Source organism: Podarcis liolepis (assembly GCF_965112155.1).
Source record: "Podarcis liolepis genome assembly, chromosome: 1".
NCBI classification, from domain to species: Eukaryota; Metazoa; Chordata; class Lepidosauria; order Squamata; family Lacertidae; genus Podarcis; species Podarcis liolepis.
Window position 1 is genome coordinate 77,752,635 of NC_139554.1, and position 23,147 is coordinate 77,775,781.

Genomic DNA, 23,147 nt, shown 5'->3' on the forward strand with positions numbered 1-23,147 from the left:
ATAGTTTTACTATCAATGTTTAATTGCTTTTTAATGATTGTTCTTTTTCATGTTTTTAGCAGTTCTCATTTTTATATGTAAGCAGCCTTGTGTTCCGTCAGGGGGAAAAGACGTGTCTAAATAAATAAACAAATATTCATAAATACAGATAACTTATTTGTATAATGTATTTATTTATTATTGGAGCTAATGGCCAGTGCTCTGTGGCCTGGGCTTCTCATCTGCCTTCTCCCAGGGCACACAGGCCTTTTCTAATGCAGCTAATATCACCACAGTGTAATGTTTGACTTTCAGCTACAGTGTTTTTCCCTGGAAGTTTTCATTAGTTTTTCATTAGTTTTTATTCATATGCCATATGAGTATATTATGTTTCAACTTTCGAAAGCTCCTTCCCTGGATCGTTGGAGCCTTGCACAGTCTCGCCTCACTCTTGGACAGCTGTCAGAGGAAGAAATGCACACTCACATTTTGACCTGCCCCTTCATAGAAGAATGCAGGAGGTGAGTACCTTCAGAGCTCAACTCTGGTGTGAGAAGCCTCTGCCTTGCAGTTTCACCAGACTTAAGGAGAGACTCCTGCATGCTTTCTGTTACTTTCCATTTTGAAGCAAACATTATTCCTTCCTCCTGGATGGTCTGTACGCTACTCCACTGTGTGAGAGATTCTCAGTAAAAGCTCAGTCAGTAAAAGACAGGGTGCACCCACCCAGTAGCAACCCAGTTGCCTACCTGGCTTTCCAATTTTGAGTTCACTGCTGGTAAAGAAGATGGGGAGGGGTGAGGTGGCAGGGATGTTGGCACAGTGTGGGCACAGTGGAGGGAGTGTTTGATGGGCTCCACCAGTGCCGGTACACCGCCGAACTCCCTGTCACCTTTTCCCTCTTAAGTTACTGGCAGCAGCCTCTGCCATGGGAAGCCAGATGACCAATGCCAACCTAGGCTGCTGTGCCCTGCTGACCACTCCTGGCTAAACCTGTGTCCACCTTTTCACTGAAAGCTGCACCCAGCGGCCACCCACCCCATCCTCTCATAGTGCAATAGTAGTTCTGCCTTCAAATGAGGAGATAAGCTTTTTCAGAGCAGGGAGCAAAGACCTTTCTTTGCAAGTTTCACTTGGCACTCTTTGGGACAACAGTGCAGAACAAGCAACCCACTTTCAGCTTTTTAGTGTTTGCTGTCCCACTTCGGAGCGCTTTTTGAGGCCCTGTATCATTCATCAGTTTGCCCATCCTTTTGTGTAGTGCTCCTTTTCTGAGACAATGTTCTGGCCCTACCTGCTGTCCACCACTGATCAACATGAAGGAGGCCCTCAGCAATGCAGGGTAGGCAGTGGCGTAGTGTGGGGGGTGCAGGGGGGGCCCGGCCGCACCGGGCGCAACATCTGGGGGTTAGGGGGCGCAAATCCACGGGTTAGGGGGCACAAATTACTTGCCTTGCCCCTGGTGCTGACAACCCATGCTACGCCACTGAGGGTAGGGTCCACCCCTGAGGCACCCCCCGCCATTTTGTCAGACAGGTATCTGGTGAATCCGGAGCTGCCAAAGAATCGTAAGTTATAAAGACCCAGAGAAGCAAAGTTGGGAAGAAGTTGGGCTTTTCACATTATGTGGATAACTGTGTGCTTAAAAGCATCAGCCATCTAGACTTACAAGTCCATTACAGTGGTACCTCGGGATGCGAACGGGATCCATTCTAGAGCCCCGTTCGCATCCTGAACAGAACGTAAGATGCGACTGCAAGCCTGTGCATGTGCGGGTTGCATTTTGCCGCTTCTGTACATGCACGTGATGTCATTTTGACCGTCTGTGCATACGCGAGTGTCAAAACCCGGACGTAAGCGCTCCGTTACTTCCGGGTCACCGTGGAGCACAACCCGAAAATACTTATCCTGAAGCATATTTATCCCGAGGTATGACTGTACTAGCACCTCCAGCATCACCTTAAACTCACAAAGCAGCAACCCACTCTGTAACCACTTTGTGCAGTGTGCAAACATCTGCTCAACTCATGACTACATGCCCCCACGCGTGTGTGCACACATGCACACACACAAACACACAAACACACACAGAGCCAACATCCTGCCAATGATCCCGTCATGTTTACCACACAAACCTCATTGCTTAAGGAATAGCTGTTAGAATCACTTCACCTCAGATGAAGTGACTTTACCAGACCACTTCCCTATCACATCCGCTCTAAATCCATGTGCTTTAATTACCTTCTTATGTGCCTCCCCTCCCCCCCCACAACTTTTTGGCTTTTAACCTCCCCAGTTGGCTTCTTATTTTTTATTGCTTTTACCATCCTCCTGGAATATGTAATGGAAGTGGAGCGAATATGATCTCTGACAGGATGTGCTATTTTGCCTGTTCATCTGTGACACAGCTTCTTGTCAGGCTTTTCTGCTCCTCCTCCACAGACCTGGTATTCACTAGGAAATTGCAAATGGCCAATATGCATATGGCAAATATTTAATAATATTGGAAGTATAATAAAAATATTTCTGTTGAAGATAAACATGTATATCTGTAGTTAACCCAAGAAACTATAGCTGTTTATACTCTATACCTTAAAAGCACATTCAAAGCACAGTCTTTTCCTCAAAGAATTCTGGGCACTGTAGTTTACCCCTCACAGAGCTACAATTCAAATCCACATGTTAACAAACAGCAGTGCCCATAATTCTTTGAGGAGAAAAATGTTCTTTGAATGTGCTTTGAAGGCATAGAATGTACGTAATCTAGACTTTGTATAGATGTGTTCTCTCCCACCCCCACCCCCAAATATAGTTTACCCCAGGATTGTCAGGATGGTGCTCATGGGTGCAGTTGCACATGCAGAGGCATTCACTGGTTCTCAGAGGCTTGCTTCCCCTGCTGAAATTAGGCTTGTGAAAAGCATTTTGTTGCAGCCAATAGAAAGATTACAGAGTGTGCTTGGCCATTGTGTGCATGTAGTGCTCATGACAGTTTGTCCAATTTGCAAATGCACCCATGAGCAAGAAAAGGTTGGTGATCCGTGCTTTGCTCTAAATGATCCTTTTCTAATTCTACTATGTTTCCAGACAATTCACAACTGTCTCAGCTGCTACTACTCTTGTAGCTTCAGACCGCCATTTTCCTTATACTGGAAACTAAGTGCAGTGGAACCTTGGTTTTTGAACGTAATCCATTCTGGAAGACGTTCAACTTCCGAAACGTTCAAAAACTGAAGCATGCATTTCTGGAAGCATTTACTTATGGAAAATTCAATATGGAAGCCGTGTGGCACGTTTGACTTCTGAAAAGCGTTCGAAAAGCAAAGCAGTTACTTTCAGGTTTTTGGCATTCGAAAACTGAAACAACCGACTTCCAAGACGTTCAGAAACCAAACTTCCACTGTACAAGAGTTACAGATGACTAAGTTGGTCTCTGAGAAGACTTGTTCTCTTCACAGCTGCCTGTGCTTCTCTCAGTTGACTTCTAACCCGCCACCTGTCTGGATTTTCACTTTTTGAAATATGGCAGCCCTAGATACCTCCCCTCACCTCCAGTCACACCTAACCCATCTTTTTTCTCCTCTTCCCACTTTCTTCCCCTAGATGCCATATTGGTTCAGGACCATTAAGGATTGTGAGTGTACATAATACGGGCAAATTTGTCCGAATCTTCAATACATTATTGAACAAGGAAATAGATTTAAGTGGCTACATCATCCAGCAGTGGGTTAAAGACTTCCCAGTGTCTATCTATCGTTTCCCGAATGGCACCATTCTGCCTGCACAGCATCATATCACAGTAAGCAGCAGGGACCTCTCCTGCTTCCCAATCCTGAGTGTGATATAGATATACAAACCGTATTTTTCCATGTATAAGACGCCCCCATGTATAAACCACCTCCTATTTTGGGGGACTAAATTTAAAGAAAATGAGGGGAGATGGCCCAAAGTTGTTGAGCTTTTTTTAGGGGGAATTGCACTCATGCCATCAAAATCACCCCAGCAAATCCATTGCTGGGGGTTGGCAAAGTGGGCATCCACTCACCCCACGCCACTGAGGGCGGGAAGCTTCCTAGAGCACGGCCACCAACCAACTGCCTGGTGTGCACAGCTTCCCCTCCACGCAGCTGCGGGAAACGCTCCCTAGAGTACACACCTCCCACAGCGGCATGGGGGGGGGGAGTTGCGCGACTGCTAACCAGCTGGCTGGCAGCTCGCAACTCCCCCCCCCCCAATATCCGTGTAAAGGACAATCCCAGTTTTTTGACATGATTTTTGAGTCAAAAAACCTCGTCTAATACATGGAAATTACGGTATATAAGATATTATCTTGCTGAACAATAATTTCATGCCACAGGTAGTCCAAAACATTTTGCTTCAGACAGATGACATCAATATGAACTGAAAGTTAGCCCACTGGATTTAAGAACTCTAAAAAGTTATTTTTGCTATAAAATTTTTCTATATCCTAAAAAAAGTTGAGTTTGAGCAAAGAAAGAAAGAAGGAATCAGTTGTCTCTATCTGAAATATTTCTAAATTGTACTGTGCGCTTATGGGTACTAAAATATTTTTAAAAGCAAAATGGTTGTATGGGAAGTGCTGCTTTCCCAGAAATGTGTAATTCTGACCAATAAAACAGAATGTATTTCTACCAGCATTACAGGGAAATAATAGACTATATATGGGTGGAATTTAACATCGTGCTAACACAATTGCTCCATCAGCACAAGCATTTATGTTTGCCAGACCAGGGTTTTTTTAAAGCAGATTTCCTGACTGCACAGGAATTTAATGAGCAAGGCCAAAAGGGATTAACAAATTAGTAGTAGTTTTCTGGACTAGTTCACTTACTGGATCTCCTTTTCATTCCAAATTGTCTTTCCAAGTAGCTTTTCTCCCCATGAGGTCTGCAAAAACAGGGCACCAGGCTACAGTTACAGATGAAAATGGGAGGTACTGTAGGTCATACATTAAGGTTGTGTCTCATCCATTTGCACTATATTTTATAGGTGTGGGCTGCAGGGGCCAACCTTGCTCATGAGCAAGCTTCAAACATGCCACTAAGCAGGCAACATTTTTTCAGAACAGGTCCAGAATGCACGACCTGCCTCTGTGACTACCATGGCCAGGTGAATTGCTTTGTTTAATAGTCTGGAGGGGAAGGGGTGTACAGTGTGTTATAATTTTCTGAGTTTTAAAAATTAAAAAGGGGGAAAGGCCCAAAAGGTTGACCATCCTAAGGTAATGATAGCCAACGTGGGACCCCCCCCCCAAGATGTTGTTGGGTTACAACACAAGACATGATGGTTGGGGTTGATGGGAATCGTAGTCCAACAACACCTGCAGGGCACCACATTGGCTATCCATGACGTAGGGTGGCATTGTATCAGAGTAAACTTAAGCATAGATTTGTAATATGAAACAGTATTTGAGTGTGGTGGAGCTCATGAATATACATGAAATGGCTGTTATGCACACTGTAAACAGTGAGATGTTTATGTGAACCCAAAGTGTGCCTTGGGGTTGGTTTCTGTTGAATGAGGTCACCAAAGACCTATGGCATTTCTGTGACTTAAGGTGTTGTTTACATGGTGAGTGAAGCTGCAATTGGTTTCCCACACCCAGGGAACAGTGTATCTCTGTGTGTTTATTTTGTGTGTCAGTTATAGTACCCCTGCCCCGAAGAGAACATCATGTGCAGCCACCAAATGGCATCACAGCTTGTTTGGAGCAGAGCATTAGTAGTTATAAGCCAGCAGCTAAATATTAATGGCCACTTCTAAAATTTTGAATAAATGAATATAAACCTAAGTATGTGATCCTAGATTGTAATTTCTGGATCAACAGCTGATACACATTTATGGCTGTTGGGAATGAAGGACATGCTAAAGGACTTTCATGCCCTGAGGGGAAAGCAGAAGAGGGAATGTCTACCATCCACTTCTGAATAGATCCTGAGAGAATCCGTCCTTTTCTCATGCATTGATATAACAAATTGTCAACTACCATGGGAGCATTGAAAAGCAGTACTGTATTATATAAATGTTGAAGTCTGGTGAATAACTTTATTTTCCTTTCACTTTCATCTTCTAAGATTATCTCACAATATAGAGGTCCTCAGCACTTCATGGCAGCTGCAGATGCCTATAGCGATAATGTGGACCTTTCAGTGGACAAATTTCCCCTCAGTGAAGATGATGAAACTTTTGAGTCCTTGCCTTCGAGGCCAGACGTAGCTTCGTCCCAACGAATTCGTAGAACTTCAGGCATCTTGGTAAACAAAAGGTAGAGATTCAATCTAGGAGTGTGCTGGTGAAAAACAGGTAGAAGGAATGGAGTACAGTCAGTATCATGCAATGGTTTGCACATAACACTAAGCCATGGTTTATTAAACCATAGCTTAGTGTTATGCATGACCCCTTTTGAGCCACTTAACTATAGTTTGCTTACTGCATACAAACCACAAGCTGAATTCATTATTTGTTATTGGCTCACAAATCCTGGTTTATTTTACATGTTTGGTGTTATATGTGAACCTAGCACCTTTCCTTAACCATGGCTTGTTTGACACTCCCTGTCTTCTATAAATTCACAAAACTAGAAAGGCATGAGGCAAGATTAGCTCAAAAACCAAACAAATGTTGGAGAAGCAAGTCGTGTTTTGTTTGATTGTCTGTAAGGCAACTTGTGGTTAACTCGCGTTTTGTTAAACAAAGCATGGTTTAAAACAAACTATGGTTTAGTGTTAAGTGCAAATCATAACATTACTATCACACTGCTAACATCAAACTCATGCCCTCTGAAGACTGTGGCTCTGAATCTTTATTTTTTTATATAATAATATTTATTGAATTTTCACAAATTATATAAACATACTCACTACAAACAAACAAACAAACACAAAAACAAACAAGTATAATTTCAAAACCTTATTTTCTTAAAACTTACTTCACCGACCTCCTCATAACTCCCCTTTCTGCATTCCAATTTCAAATTTAATTCAGCAAATCCTCACCCTTAATTTTATCTAGTTGTATTCTTTTCTTTTCTTTTAACTTAATCTTTACAGCTGTAGTCCACTTACTTTCTATAATCATAACATTTTAACACTCATTAATTTTACAATATCTCTTAAGATAGATTTTAAATTTCTTCCAATCTTCTTCCGCTGTCTCTTTCCTCTGGTCTCGGATTCTGCCAGTCATTTCAGCCAGTCCCATGTAGTCTATCACCTTCATCTGCCATTCTTCCAGAGTGGGTAGATCTTGTGTCTTCCAATACTTTGCTATGAGTATTCTTGCTGCTGTTGTAGCATACATAAAAAATGTTCTATCTTTCTTTGACACCAATTGGCCGACAATGCCCAAGAGAAAGGCCTCTGGTTTCTTAGGGAAGGTACATTTAAGTACCTTTTTCATTTCATTATATATCATTTCCCAGAAGTCCTTAATCTTTGGGCACGTCCACCAAAGGTGGAAGAAAGTACCTTCGGTTTCTTTACATTTCCAACATTTATTATCAGACAAGTGGTATATTTGTGGCTCTGAATCTTTAGATGCCAGCACCGATTTTTAGAACAGTGCAGTCTTGAAAGGTTTGATCTGCCATTTTAATTCAAAATGGCATCCAGTTGTATCCAAAGAGACGAAAACCTGCTCCATGATCTCAGGAAGCATTATGCAAAATTATGACAGAGGTGTCCAAGAGGTGTCCAAATGTGCAGTGTACAAACAACTTTCCAAAATATAAAGTCGATCAGGTTGATCACTTTCAGTGCCCAGATGCACCAGTGTGAAGTGTTTGCAGCTGCCCTGCAGCTGTTTGAAATGGATAGTGTTGGTTGCAAGGAGCTGATGCTTATTCCGACTCTTTTAACAGGGTGAGCTTCCTCTTGGGTCAATCTTCTTTCTTTCCTGTTCAGGTTCCATGGACACTTTTCTTTTGATTCTGCACAAAGTAGCAAAATGCTGCTTAGTCGTGCCACAGGTATCAGGACGAAAATCAGTGATGCAAGCAGCGAAACTTCCAGCTTATATTCAGTTTCCTCAAAAACTTTGCTTCCACTCATGGGTATGTAAGTCAACTCTGTTTTAACTATATCTGTTGTTAAATATATGGTAATCTGTGTACTGCTATGTGCATTAAGGAAGAATTTTGTGCAATATTTGTCAAAATAAATAAAAAATAATTTTAGAAGCATAGCTTAATTCAATGTTTTCATAACTGAAACTAACTACACATCACACGCAAACCGATGGTATGGATCCCTGATGCCTTCTTTAAAAAAGAAGAAGGAAAAATAGCTCTAGGAGGGAATGTTTTGAGCAGAGCATCAGCAAAGATAGGTTGCCTGCTTAGCTCTTTCCTGTCCATCATTTCTCAGCTCTATATCACCGTCTAAGCAGTTTCCCACTCCCATTCCCTGCTGCTTTGGAAGACAAATGTGAAGCACAAAAAGGGTAGATACTGAAAGAGAGAAGCATTCCCTCTTTTTGTCCTCCCTACTCTGTTCACAATACTTCTTCCCCCCTCCAAAGTTTTATTCATTTCAGAATGGTGTTGGGCCTCCATTCGGTGTGTGTACACATACCATATAGTTAGCCCCTTAGGACAATTCTACACTAGGGACCTAAATACAGTGGTGCCTCAGGTTAAGAACTTAATTCGTTCCGGAGGTCCATTCTTAACCTGAAACTGTTCTTAACCTGAGGTACCACTTTAGCTAATGGGGCCTCCTGCTGCCGCCGCGCGATTTCTTTTCTCATCCTGAAGCAAAGTTCTTAACCCGAGGTACTATTTCTGGGTTAGTCAAGTCTGTAACCTGAAGCGTCTGTAACCCGAGGTACCACTGTATGGGTAATAAAAATGTTCCCCCTCCCACCTAATATCCTGGAAGCTGAATGGATGGAGGACAGAAATCTCTCAACATCTCACAAAACACAGCCTCAGGTTCATTTAGTGTAGATGCACACCAAGAAACAATACCAATGTGCAGTGAGCAATCTAATTACAGTACCTAAATCTGTGGTCATGGGCACAGTGGCACCCTTGAGGATTTCCCCTGGTGCCCACAAAACCATTGAGCACACTATTCACTGCCTCCCCGATATGACATGGCAAAGGTGGGTATTCCCCCCCCCGCAAAGTACATAGAGCTGAAGGAGGAAATTTCAAAGAGTGACACTCTTTCCTACTTTCTCGTTCAGTGCAATGTGTTTTTCATGTCTCAGACTGGCAGCGGAGCAATGAAGAGGAAGGAAAGGGGCATGAACTGGAAGACAGCAGAGGAAAAGGAAGTGGCAGGAGGCAGAATGAGAAAGTGAAGTGCCATAGGGGATGAGGGCCAGTGAAGGCTGCAGTCTGGGAAGGAGATGGGGAGTGTCCCAAGGGCCACATAGAGGCACCCGGAGAGCCACATTTGGCCTCTGGGTCTAAGGTTTCCTGCCCCTGCTCTGAATGATTTAGGTCAAGGTTACCTGAAGCACCCTTATTTTACTGTTAGATATTGTTTTCTAATTGGAAATTGTAAACAACTTTGTGGAAGAAGTTACTCAAAAAGTAGGATATACATTTTTAAATGAACAAGTATGGCTATGTCTCCCTCCCCCATCATTTGATGGTACCAAACACATGAACACATTCTCCCCACCAACATTCCCAGTTGCTCTGTTATTTCTGCAGTGTGTGGAATCATGTGCTAAGAAGTTAAATGAGGTGTGTGGTAAGAAAGGGATAAATTGTGAGCCCTCCTTGCTATTGTGTGAGTTCCAAAACACATTGTGCTCAGCCATTGTTCTGTGGGTCTAGATAAAGGTGTTCAATTGTTTATGATTCTTCTAAAGTGGGGAAGGGGTGTTTTAGACACCATCTTCAGTTTAGATTAAATGGCAAAGTGCATGTGGGGGCGAATTTCAGTGCTAATAAGGCACTCTGCTTTTATTGTTCTTTGGCAGAAAAGAATAGCAGTTCTTCAACCAGCGAGGGAGATTTTGCTTTTCAGACACGGCAGCCTCAAATTATGGAACCAGAAGCTAGAGTAAGTATGTTCATTAATAACAAATACATGGAGAGGTTAGTGGCCTCCCCAGAGATGTACTGTAAATGCTGTGTAGGCACCTCTGAGCCCAAGGTTGCTGGATAATCAGACATTGGAATAAAGAAACGGGAAACAGAGGTTTCCTTCTCCAAAGCATAGTACAAGTACAACTAGCAGAAAGTGTCCGGTGCTGTGTGGGAATTCTAAGAAACCCAAACATATTGTGATTTTTAAATGGATAGTATGATTTGTGAGTATGGCTGCTGTGCATGCCCCCCCCCACCAATGCAGGGCTCCCCCCCCCCACCAATGCAGGGCTCAATGCATCCAATGGTATCCAAACATATACAAAAAATACCTCTTCCACCTTAGGAAATCTCATCTGCAACTATCACTATGCCCTCTTGATTCAAAATTGTGTCTAGCCTCCAAACATAGAGCAGGATGACCATCTCCATCTTGGAACCAAATTGGGGGACAATAACTTCAAGTCATCCAAATTGGCATAGTTTGGACTCATGATGCTTAATTGGGCAAAGTGACACCAAATTGGGCAACAATATCTTCAGGGGTGTCCACATTGGCACCGTTTGGACCCATAACCAAAACTGAGTGAAGTCACATCAAAGTCACATTTTGGTCCACCATCTTGATTCAAAATAGCACCAAGCATCAAAACATAGATGAAGTTCGCTGCTTCCCCCCTCAGGAACTCTCATGCTGAGTTGGCCAATATCTTCAGAGGCATCCACATTGGCACAAGTTGGCCTGTCATGCCAAATTTGCTAAATAGTGAAATGATATATTCTGAGGTGTCCAAATTGGTGCAGGTTGGACACATCACACCAGAAACTGGACAACGACATGCCCAAGTCACATTTCAGTCTGCCATCTTGATTCAAAATGGCAGTCGGTTGCTGCCCCCACTTCAGCAGCCCTCATGTAGAGTTTGAAATAAGCATAGTTTGGACCTGTCCCACCAAAAATTGGGCCATCACGCTAAAGACATGTTTCAGTCTGCCAACGTCCAATCAATGGCAGCCGATGTCAAACATTAATGAAGACTACCACCCCCACTTTAGGAACCCTCATGGCAAATTTGTAAATAATATCTTGAGAGGCATTGCAACGTATAGGAAACTTTCCAAAATATACAGAAGATAAATTAGTACTAAAACATTTTTTTGAAATAAAGAATAAAAAATAAAAGAGCACTATAGCATGTCGCACCACAATGCTATAATGCTTTAAAAAAAATTTTTTTTTAAGCATTCTGGCCATTGGCATTTTTGCAGCAGGGTTAATGGCAATGACCAGAAAGCTTTTTATTTCTTATTTTTAGACAGCATTATGGTGTTAAAGCACGCTAACATTATTTTTTTAAAAAAAAAGCTGGAAAAACTAGTTAGCCCTAGTTAGGAGATCAATTAAATAACATAAACAGGGTGATAAAAAGTACCTACCGCAAAGGTTATGGTGAATGTATGCAGAGTTTTGACAAGTTCACCTGCACGATAGATCTCTGCCCATCTAATACCCGCCTCTTTAAACAGACAGAAGTAGCACCAAGGGCAAGTACACCTAGTGAGACTGTGCTCTTGATTCTTTTGGGAGGGGGGGAAACAGACTTTCTACAGCCTGAGAAATGATGGAAGAACCAAAAAGGGATGGTGTTGGGTAGATTCCTCATAAAAAGGGAGTGAATGAAACATATCTTAGTATAGACTGTGGAATCATCCAGGGGTTCCTTTATATAACAGAGTTGGAGGAGCAGGGGTTAGTTTAGCTATCTGTATAAAAGCTCCTTTAGACCAGGATGATTTGAAGAAACAATAGGCTGTAGGAGTAAATCCAAAGGTAGGTGGCAGACAGAGGGAGAATCTAGCTCAAGGAGAATAAGTACTTCTGTTCTGCTAACCTGCAAGGGTTGGATGTTTTAGAAGGAACATCTGGACCTTTTCCAATCCCCATCCTTTGTTTAGCTCTAATCCAGGATAAACTGATAATATAGGCAAGTCCCAAGAGAAAGAATAGGAGAAATAGAAGGAAGAGTACATGGTGGCTGGGTGAATACCTAAGTCTCAACATTGACTCACCGGGCACTTCAGCTGGAAAGCCCTCTTTTGTGCTAAATTAGAAATCTATTTTCTTTACCTCTTGCTTGCTTAGATACATATCAGTGTGTCTACTTAAATAACAATTTCACAGTGCGCAGCAAATCCCATTAACTCCAAAAAAGAGTGTAAAGAACCAGTGGTTATTGCATAGCGTGAGGATAGCAGCGCTACAAGATGACAGCATTTTAACTAGACCCAGGGACTGTTCTAAGGTTAATATGAGTAGAATGGGCAACGGCAGAAGAGCAAAGATGCTGGCCCTTATAAACAGCCCCTGCCCCCTAAGTGCCAGTGCCAGGCTATGATTATGGAAAAACACACAGAAAGAGCCACAGTGATTGCTGCTCATGCAAATGCAGTCCTGGAACTGTTTTACATTAAAGGGCAGGAAATATTATAAAATAAGTACATGCATGCATTCTGGGTTGTAGCCAACTAAGTTTTACTCAGAGTAGACACACTGAAATTAATGGACACAAGAGTCATGCTTCTTACTTTCAATTGGTCAACTCTGAGTAGGACTAGCATTGGATTCCTTGGGTTCACATCATGTGAGGGATCAGTTATTATTATTTTGTGATTACACAAGTAAAAAGTATCCTAGCTGAACCCGCTATAATTCCAAGTCTTCCTACACACCTGCCAGTTCCATGTTATTAATTCATTAGGTCAGTGTTGATGTCTGAAATTATGACTTGCTGTAGCATCCATCTGCAGCAGAGGAAGAGGCGCCTCCCAAAGTCTTGCACATTTTCAGGCCTTGAGTAATTTCCTTTATTTAAAGATGAGGCTTCCTGCTATTACATTCTGTCATTTATGTAGCCCCACAAGTCACAATAAAACCAATGTAAAAAAAAACCTTGCATGTAATGTGCCTTTTCCAGGAACCTTGAAAATTAGATGAACAGAGAGGCTGTTTGGCAGACCTTATATTAGGAAAAAAATGTTACTGCTAATCCTTAGTGGAGGAATTAAATTGCTCTACTTCCCTGTCTCCCCCTGCACAACCAGTTAGTATTTTAGTAGAATTAAGGTGGCAATTTTTTCAAAGGCAAATAAATAAATGGCATTTAGATTCCTAACTTCTAGTGAGTTAAGTAGATGTTTTTGCCTCTAGCTTGTGTCACAGGTCTGTTGTGTGACTTTGACAAATATGTTCCTCTTTTCTCTGCCAAATTTGAAAAAGGAGAAATCTTTATTCTCTTTTGGGCAGAGGTCTTGGATATATTTAAGAGTGGGAAAGGCTTTGATACTTTCAACACTTCCACAAAAGGGCAGATGTTAATAGATTTCACTGCCACTAACACATCATACATATGGAGCATTCATCCTATAATAACAGGTTCTGGACTATGCTTGCTGATTTGAGTAGTATGCTATGCTAAGGTAAGGGTAAGGACCCCTGGACAGTTAAGTCCAGTCAAAGGTGACTATGGGGTACAGCACTCATCTCACTTCAGGCCGAAAGAGTAGGCATTTGTCCACAGACAGCTTTCCAGGTCATGGGCCAGCATGACTAAACTGCTACTGGTGCAGCGGAACACTATGACGGAAGCACAGAAACGGCATTGCAGCGGACATGGGTGGTGCTGTGGTCTAAACTTACTGAGCCTCTTGGACTTGCCAATCAGAAGATTGGCGGTTTGAATCCCTGGGACGGGGTGAGCTCACGCTGCTCTGTCCCAGCTTCTGCCAACCTAGCAGTTCGAAGCACACCAGTGCAAGTAGATAAATGGTACCGCTGCGGTGGGAAGGGTATGCTGTACTAAAACCACATCTGGGTAACATAAGTGTGCTCTCTGTGTGTGTGTGTGTGTGTGTGTGTGACAGATAGAGAGACAGACAGACAGACAGGGATAATGAGGTGCAACACAAGATTCCTCTTTAGAGTTTCTATGACTATTACGTGTAATTTAGTTTTAGTAGCAGAGTATTGGGCTTGGATAAAGTGTATAATTATATTTATCAAAGTCCTGAAGGCAAATGCCAGCCACACACACCTGCTTTTAAATGCTGCTATCGTTTGGTAACAGCAGTGTCCTTTTTTTCAGGAATTCAAGACTACGCTGGATACTACACTTCCCATGGTGTCCCTGATAGGACAGAGGAGTGCTCGCTCAAGATATGGCTTCAAGCATATGACTTACATGCCCACTATCACTGATCTGCACCTAAGGAGGTACTGTCCTGCTAGATGACATGCTGATGAATGTCAGCAGCAAAGGTGGTTTGCATGGCTTTAAATACACAGCACAACTCTGCAGTTTGCCTGGCATGTATCTTTGTGACTTTCCCTTCCAATTCCGAGGCAGTTCTTTGTGCCAGCTTAACTATCTTGGAAGGCATAAGACAAGAAGCACCACATTAATGGTGACGGGAAAGAGGCTTTAGGAGGCAGAGAAAAGAAGTAAAGCTACATATTGCTAGGAATTTGGGAGACTCCCCATTATCTTAAATTTAGTAAAGGGGTAGAATTTACCCCTAATTTTTTGAAGTATGAAGGAAAGATGCCAGGCGAGTGAAAAAACTCATGCTGAACCAGTTCAGGAGATTGCTGATAGCATCGATGCCATTAAGAACAGGAGAACTGTTTTATGTTGTGAACCACTCTCAGATCTATGGAGAGAGGGCAGTATACAAATTTAATAAATAAAATAACTACCAGTCCATTAAGAACAATTGATCATCCAGATGGTGTCCTTTCCCCCAGCCGTGTGTTAAGTTAGCAGAAGACAATAGCAAAGTTGAGAGGGGGAGGTTCCCAGGGTAACAGTGGGGCGTGATGTCAGCACAGAAAGAGAGGATGTCCTTTTGCAATAGACACTTTGGGGTTTCTGGGAAGAAAGGCAGGAAGTGGGCAGAGCAGCAGGCTGTTAGAAAGAGACATGGGGAAGGCGCTTGGGATGCCTCTGAATCCAAGGCTGCACTGCTGGGAAGGACAAGTCCCTCTTGTGATGTAAATGCTGTGAACTCTCTCTCTTCATCAAAACCCAGGTTGTAAATATGTGTAGAATAAACCATATTTCATAAAGACGCTAGTCTCCGCTGCGCCTTGATTCCCAACAGAAACACAACCTTGGTTAAGTGCCAAATCCCCTGAAATCTCTTACTATCGCTTGGCAGAGATTGGGGTGGCCCAAACAATATTGTTAGTTGGCTTTGGATCAACATAAAACTAACACATTAACCGGGGACTGGGAAAATAATTTGGCATTTGGGGCAATCTAGGCATGTCTTTAAACATAGATTACCACATAAAAAGAGACAGATTGGAAGTAAGCCCAGCTGGAAGAAAACATTTGGGAGGATGGCTGCAGTACATCATGGTTGAGGAACGATTCAGCACCTCTCTCCCATATGCTTTTTTCCTATTAAAATTGGATGTGATTGGGTAATTTTGCCCAGAATTCTTGTGGTCACATCCAGTGCTACTTGGGGGTACTGTGTGTCAGACTTGCTGGTCTCCCCCATACCAAGGGTAGCAAAAGTGGTGCCCTCTAGATGTTGCTGAATTTTAATGCCCACCATTGGCCATGATGGTTGGGGTTGATGAGGGTTGGAGTCTAACATCTGGAGTGCACCATATTGGCTACCCCTACTCTCACCATTTATATACAGAGGAGAATTTTAATTATGATTGCAAAATGAGACACTGGTGTAAAGAAGGAAGCTGGCTTAAATGGTGCATGTTTTGCCAAGGCCAATTTTACACATTTTCTGGGAACCACCATTCTATGAATTGTGCTCCATTTACTGCATGCCTTCTAAGGGTATGAATGTCCCAGATCTTCTTATATTCTTTAAAGGTTTTGGCTTCAAAGGACAAGCTGAAGATATGGTGTGAACGTTCTTGGTTTCAGCTCCATTCTGCATTTCAAACATTCAACTAGAAAGAAATGACCTACAGATTGGGATGCTGCATAATTCATGTATTATAAATAGTCTTCCAGAAAATAATTTAAACAATTACAGTACTTAGTTTCAAAATATTCACAATAATTGTTGAAATATCCCTGTCTTGAGTGCCAGTTCATACATAGCTTTTGTTCTACTTGCAAGCAGTCCCAACTGTCCTTGGGATTCGTGTGGACAAATATACAGTGTGAACTTGACTATCACATATGCAGACAGCAGCAATTCCCATGATTGTGGCAGCATACTTTCTCCTGCTGACATGCTCACAACCACTGCTGCTCGCAACATCTGTGAATACCTGCTCACGTGTTGACTTTATCCATAAGATGTCATACCTGGGGCCTGGTGGAATTGTTTACATTGTTATGCAAACCAGATCAGATTATACCAGTTCATAGCATTTCATATTGTATTCTAAAGCAGAATAAATGTTATTAAAAGTAGAGTAAGCTCCCTGCAGTGGTTGAATATGTGCGTGTGCCTGTTTGTGTGCGCACAGACAAGCACATGCACGCACACACATATTCTTGTATTCCTTTAAAACTGATCTAGTAAAAAAAAGTTACAGAACATTTGATTGCAAATACATTTGTGGTAAAAACGCATGAAAAAGATGAGGTAAAGGAGAGATTGTTGGGAATCAACCTTGTCCACTGCAAATATATTTACAACGGACATCTGGCTTGGAGAAAACACAACCCACCCAATTCAGGTATATCTGTATGACAGCATTCTGGATGAGCATCAGGAGTTCCTTCCAAGTACAAAAAAACAAAGTGATGTGCTCAATCCCCCTCTCCCAAACTCCTTCTGAACTACTGAGTTTTTCCCTGCTAAAAAGAATAGAGAAGAATGATTTCAAGCAAGATGGAGTGTTTCTACATCAACGTGGAATCCAAGTCCGTGCCTGAATCAAGGATGTGCTCTGAAAGCGAGAGTTCTGCTCAAAGCACACTCAATTCCATTCTACACAGCTTTCCCAGTCTGTTGTATGATTTCACAAGAGGGACTGCATCCCTTTGACAGCAGTTGGACACATGAAGTAGCTGCAGCTGGATACCTGAGGGAATGCTGAAGGATGGTCTGTACCTTCCTCCCACTGGATGAGTCAAAGGGGCCACCCTGCCCATGAGGCCAGGCACGCAGCTGCTGTAAACATCAGGCATACAGTCACTTGAAAGGGCTATGGCGGCACAAGTTTCATTCCTCCTTTTGCAGAAGCTGCCAAAATGGTTGATAGGGGAGTTGCAGATTCTCCATTCGCAGCAGCAGTTTTGTTTGAGGTCAATCAAATTGTTTATTTAAACTGCTTTGCTTACCTAGGGCACTGCTGTGTTCAGAGATCGTGATGAGTCAGAGAAGCCAGCCTGTGTTGCTCATAGGAAGATGGGAAACACAGAAAGCAGCTGAAAGCGTCTGTGACTTGGCAACAACATACGCACAGCTGCTGAGGGCATTTCCTACAATTTGGGAGTCTTGCTTTGAGCCGTCATTGAGATATTTGGCTTGCTCGGCAAGCTCTGCAAGGCAGCCTTGGCAGTCAGAGGGCGGACCACGTTCAGAACTGCAAGTCCCTCTGGCATTTTTGTGCATGAGCGAACAGCAGGTTGATGAGAGTTGATCATCTTGAGGAGCTTTCTATCTACAGAGGCTCTGAAAACAAGAAACACCAGAGTACAGTGAGTTGGCACAAATATGTTTCAGAGACGAAGCTAGAATTGTATAGTCACTTAACCTTCTGTGCTGGATGCAACAAAGAGGGATAAAACCTCTTCTGTACCCCCTATGTCCCACCTCATTAGCATAGAGAACAACACACCACTCAGTTACAGAGATACAGTATACAGCATGCAGCTTGGGGTACCTGTGGACCCATTACTGTCACTGGAAGCACAAGTGGCCTTGGTGGCACAGAGTATCTTCCATCAGCTTTGACTGGTGGCCCAGCTGCAGACCTCTCTGGACTGGGATAGCCTTGCTTCTGTAGTCTATGCTATGATAACCTTTAGGCTAGATTACTGCAATGTGTTTTATCATACATGCAGCTACCTTTGAAGATAATTTGTAAACTGCAGCTAGTGCAGAATTCAGAAGCCAGATTGTCAACTGGGAGCAGAAGGCATATAACGCAGATCCTGCCCAAAATGCATCGGCTGCCCATTAGTTTTTAGCCTCAGTTTGAAGTGCTGGTTTTCATCTACAAAGACTGATGTAACTCAGACCTCAGTGCCTTAGACTGCCTCTCCTCATAGGAGCCTATCCAGAGTCTGTGAATGTGTGGAATGTGGCAACGTGAGAACAGGTCTTTTCAGTGAGGGTGATGCAATTTTCTCCCTAGGGAGATATGCCTGATGCCATCATTATTAACTTTTAGGTGCCAGCCAAAGGCATTATTATTTACCCTAGCATTTGGTTCTTAATTGGGCTCATATGGCACCTAGCTGTTTTTGGTGTTTGTCTTTTAGCTGGGTGGTGTAGGATTCATCCTTTATATAATGCTGCAGGATGAGCACTTTGGGTAAATAATGTTGTTTTATTCTTTTGATGTTGTTTTAAATACTTGCCTTTGTATGTTTTTTCCCAACTGTGAGTTGCTTTGAGACATTTTATGTAGTAAATTACGGATAAATGTTATAATAATAATATTAATATTAATATGTTGCTAGTGTCAGGAGCAACTTAGCTTGCACTACAGGCTGATGCGTCTGCAAGAGGAAGAGTATATAGAGGAACCTCCAAACCTCCCAGATGGTCCTCCTTGTGCTGACCTGTTGAGACAATTTTTTCTGAAAAGCAGGGTAGATAGATAGATCCATTGTTAATCTATGAAAGGGAGATGTGCAGTGGACAGGTGCTGAACAGCTGAAGCTAATCTTAGATGCAAGTTGTCAATGAAGCTTCTTGGAACTCATTTTTGAGAAGGATAACACCACCCAAAACAGAAAACCAAGCAGTAAGTATAAGATCAAAAGCCTGCAATCACACTCTTGAGAGAGAGAGTTAGGTATGCTTAAAACCAAAGCCAATGGGTTAAACTTTAAAGCACAGTTCACTCCATCCTGGATGTTATGAAGCAGCCTTTATCCCATGTGGATTTGTTCCATTTGGTTTAGCAATCCTAGTGAAAGAGCTACCTAAATATCCCAACCTGATGTTTGTTGGTCCAATTGTTGCTGGTCCTGAAACAGGTCTCTTGGTCTGCTTGCTGTCGGGGCCAAAAGTCCTATGCCTCTGACTTAAGATAGATGTATCAGATAAGGAGAAATCAGGTTTTCTGCTGAGACTCTGAACAGTAGTCTTCTCAAACACATTCTGCACTGTATCACTGTTCTGAGTTGATGAAGGCTGTGGCTTCGGTAGAACTGCCTTTTCTGAACTGTGCACTTTCAGGCGTCTAGCTCCAACAAACTCAGTTCTCACTCGCTGTACGAATGCAGGTGAGGGACTTTTTGGAGGAGAGGGTACAATAGAGCGCTTTATAATGGTGGGCAATGAATTTTCCTGGACGTGCAATGAATCTGAAATACAAAGGGAAAGCACAGCAATTTAGAAGCAGAGCATGTAACTTCACTCCCATCCACTTGAGAGAGTAAATCAGCAAACACAGGTGCTGTAACCTTCCAACAGTTTGAGTTTGACTTCACCCCCAAAGGCGCACTCCTCCATTGTCTCCTGAGACAGACAGATGACGACGACAACAACAACAACAACAACAACAACAACTGTAGTTAAGAGGCTTTCATGAACTGAGGTGGATTTAGACCAGTTCTTATTAGAATGGCCTGAATTTCCATCTATTTAGCTATGAGAGGTTTCAAAATATTAAAGGACTGATAGTATAATTCAGTGCACGTATACACAGAAATAAGTCCCACTAAACTGAATGGCACTCACTCCCTATGCAGTGTACACAGAACGTCAGTATGAGTTGAACTCTCCCATCATTCAAGTTACAAAGATTGAATGGGAAAAGCTCTCTGTTCCACACTTTACGTCCTACTTGGTACAGCTTCTAAAGAATCTTGGTGTTTGTTAAAAAACCCAATAGTTACTGTGGAAAGTTGGAAAGTAGGCAGGCATTCAATCATGGGAAATCAAAGGAAATCTTGATCTCCTATGGCTTCCAGTAGTTTAAATGATCAGAATTGCTTCTTCACATGCACCTCCCTATCATACCCTATAACTTCTGGTCTCTGGAACCTTGCCATCACAACCTGCTTTCTCTCTCTTTCTTCCTTGCCTTCATATTCTGAAATCAGAAGGCAGGGACAAAAATATTGTAATCTGAATGCAAATACAATGTTGATACAAGTTAGCATTATTTCTCTTCTGAGCACATACTTCGGGTCTTGTGATTCTTTTAAGCATAGGTATCTCAAATATGCATGGAAGCGAAAGGAAAGTCCAATGCTGTAAAGAAAAATATTGCATAGGAACCTGGAATGTAAGAACCATGAACCTGGGTAAGTTGGATGTGGTCAAAAATGAGATGGCAAGAATAAATATTGACATCCTGGGCATCAGTGAGCTAAAATGGACGGGAATGGGCGAATTCAGTTTGGATGACTATCATATCTACTACTGTGGGCAAGAAACCCGTAAGAGAAATGGAGTGGCCCTCATAGTCAACAAAAGAGTGGCGAAAGCTGTACTGGGATGCAGTCTCAAAAATGATAGAATGATCTCGATACGAATCCAAGGCAGACCTTTTAACATCACAGTAATCCAAGTTTATGCACCAACTACTAGTGCTGAAGAAACTGAAATTGACCAGTTCTATGAAGACTTACAAGACCTTATCGAAGTGACACCAAAGAAGGATGTTCTGCTCATTATAGGGGATTGGAATGCTAAAGTAGGGAATCAAGAGATAAAAGGAACAACTGGCAAGTTTGGCCTTGGAGATCAAAACGAAGCAGGGCAAAGGCTAATAGAGTTCTGTCAAGAGAACAAGCTGGTCATCACAAACACGCTTTTCCAACAACACAAGAGACGACTCTACACATGGACATCCCCAGATGGGCAACATCGAAATCAGATTGATTATATTCTCTGCAGCCAAAGATGGAGAAGCTCTATACAGTCAGCAAAAACAAGACCTGGAGCTGACTGTGGCTCAGATCATCAGCTTCTTATAGCAAAATTCAAGCTTAAACTGAAGAAAGTAGGAAAAACCACTGGACAGGTAAGATACAATCTAAACCAAATCCCTTATGAATACACAGTGGCAGTGAGGAACAGGTTTAAGGATTTAGATTTGCTGGACAGAGTGCCTGAAGAACTATGGATGGAGGCTCGCAACATTATACAGGAGGCAGCAACTAAAACCATCCCAATGAAAAAGAAATGCAAGAAAGCAAAGTGGCTGTCCAACGAGGCCTTACAAATAGCGGGGGAGAGAAGGCAAGCAAAATGCGAGGGAGATAGTGAAAGATACAGGAAACTGAATGCAGATTTCCAAAGAACAGCAAGGAGAGACAAGAAGGCCTTCTTAAACGAGCAATGCAAAGAAATAGAGGAAAGCAACAGAATGGGAAGAACCAGAGATCTGTTCAAGAAAATCGGAAATATGAAAGGAACATTTCGTACAAAGATTACCATAATAAAGGACAAAAGTGGTAAAGATCTAACTGAAGCAGAAGACATCAAGAAGAGGTGGCAAGAATACACAGAGGAATTATACCAGAAAGATATGGATGTCTCGTACACCCCAGGTAGTGTGGTTGCTGACCTTGAGCCAGACATCCTGGAGAGTGAAGTCAAATGGGCCTTAGAAAGCACTGCAAATAACAAGGCCAGTGGAAGTGATGGTATTCCAGCTGAACTGTTTAAAATTTTAAAAGATGATGCTGTTAAGGTGCTACACTCAATATGCCAGCAAGTTTGGAAAACTCAGCAGTGGCCAGAGGATTGGAGAAGATCAGTCTACATTCCAATCCCAAAGAAAGGCAGTGCCAAAGAATGCTCCAACTACCGCACAATTTCACTCATTTCACATGCTAGCAAGGTTATGCTTAAAATTCTACAAGGAAGGCTCAAGCAGTATGTGGACCGAGAACTCCCAGAAGTGCAAGCTGGATTTAGAAGAGGCAGAGGAACCAGAGACCAAATTGCAAACATGCGCTGGATTATGGAGAAAGCTAGAGAGTTCCAGAAAGACATCTACTTCTGCTTCATTGACTATGCAAAAGCCTTTGACTGTGTTGACCACAGCAAACTATGGCAAGTTCTTAAAGAAATGGGAGTGCCTGATCACCTCATCTGTCTCCTGCGAAATCTCTATGTGGGACAAGAAGCTACAGTTAGAACTGGATATGGAACAACTGATTGGTTCCAAATTGGGAAAGGAGTACGGCAAGGCTGTATATTGTCTCCCTGCTTATTTAACTTATATGCAGAATTCATCATGCGAAAGGCTGGGCTGGATGAATCCCAAGCCGGAATTAAGATTGCCGGAAGAAATATCAACAACCTCAGATATGCAGATGACACAACCTTGATGGCAGAAAGTGAAGAGGAATTAAAGAACCTTTTAATGAGGGTGAAAGAGGAGAGCGCAAAATATGGTCTGAAGCTCAACATCAAAAAAACGAAGATCATGGCCACTGGGCCCATCACCTCCTGGCAAATAGATGGGGAAGAAATGGAGGCAGTGAGAGATTTTACTTTCTTGGGCTCCATGATCAGTGCAGATGGTGACAGCAGTCACGAAATTAAAAGACGCCTGCTCCTTGGGAGAAAGGCAATGGCAAACCTAGACAACATCTTAAAAAGCAGAGACATCACCTTGCCAACAAAGGTCCGTATAGTAAAAGCCATGGTTTTCCCAGTAGTGATGTATGGAAGTGAGAGCTGGACCATAAAGAAGGCTGATCGCCGAAGAATTGATGCTTTTGAATTATGGTGCTGGAGGAGACTCTTGAGAGTCCCATGGACTGCAAGAAGATCAAACCTCTCCATTCTGAAGGAAATCAGCCCTGAGTGCTCACTGGAAGGACAGATCGTGAAGCTGAGGCTCCAATACTTTGGCCACCTCATGAGAAGAGAAGACTCCCTGGAAAAGACCCTGATGTTGGGAAAGATGGAGGGCACAAGGAGA

General features: G+C 42.6%; 2 protein-coding genes across 8 annotated transcripts in view; one reads left to right on the forward strand and one right to left on the reverse strand.

Moving 5' to 3' along the window:
• LMNTD2 (lamin tail domain containing 2) overlaps window positions 1–14,396 on the forward strand; it is a 39,749-nt gene extending 25,353 nt beyond the window's left edge. The window contains 7 exon segments of the mRNA XM_083480129.1: window positions 386–500; window positions 3,583–3,778; window positions 4,990–5,109; window positions 6,075–6,265; window positions 7,902–8,050; window positions 9,934–10,016; window positions 14,185–14,396. Coding sequence (XP_083336255.1) covers window positions 386–500; window positions 3,583–3,778; window positions 4,990–5,109; window positions 6,075–6,265; window positions 7,902–8,050; window positions 9,934–10,016; window positions 14,185–14,331 — 1,001 coding nt within the window. The 3' untranslated portion in view covers window positions 14,332–14,396.
• A 1,651-nt stretch (window positions 14,397–16,047) lies between these two features.
• Window positions 16,048–23,147, reverse strand: part of LRRC56 (leucine rich repeat containing 56) — a 41,595-nt gene continuing 34,495 nt past the window's right edge. For 6 of the 7 annotated variants that reach the window (XM_083480181.1, XM_083480183.1, XM_083480184.1 and 3 more), the window contains 2 exons: window positions 19,197–19,566; window positions 16,048–17,701 (listed from right to left, as the gene is read on the reverse strand). In XM_083480181.1, coding sequence (XP_083336307.1) covers window positions 17,509–17,701; window positions 19,197–19,566 — 563 coding nt within the window. In that variant the 3' untranslated portion in view covers window positions 16,048–17,508. Of the gene's footprint in view, window positions 17,702–19,182; window positions 19,567–23,147 lie in introns of all 7 variants that reach the window. The other variant, XM_083480186.1, reaches the window with a different exon arrangement.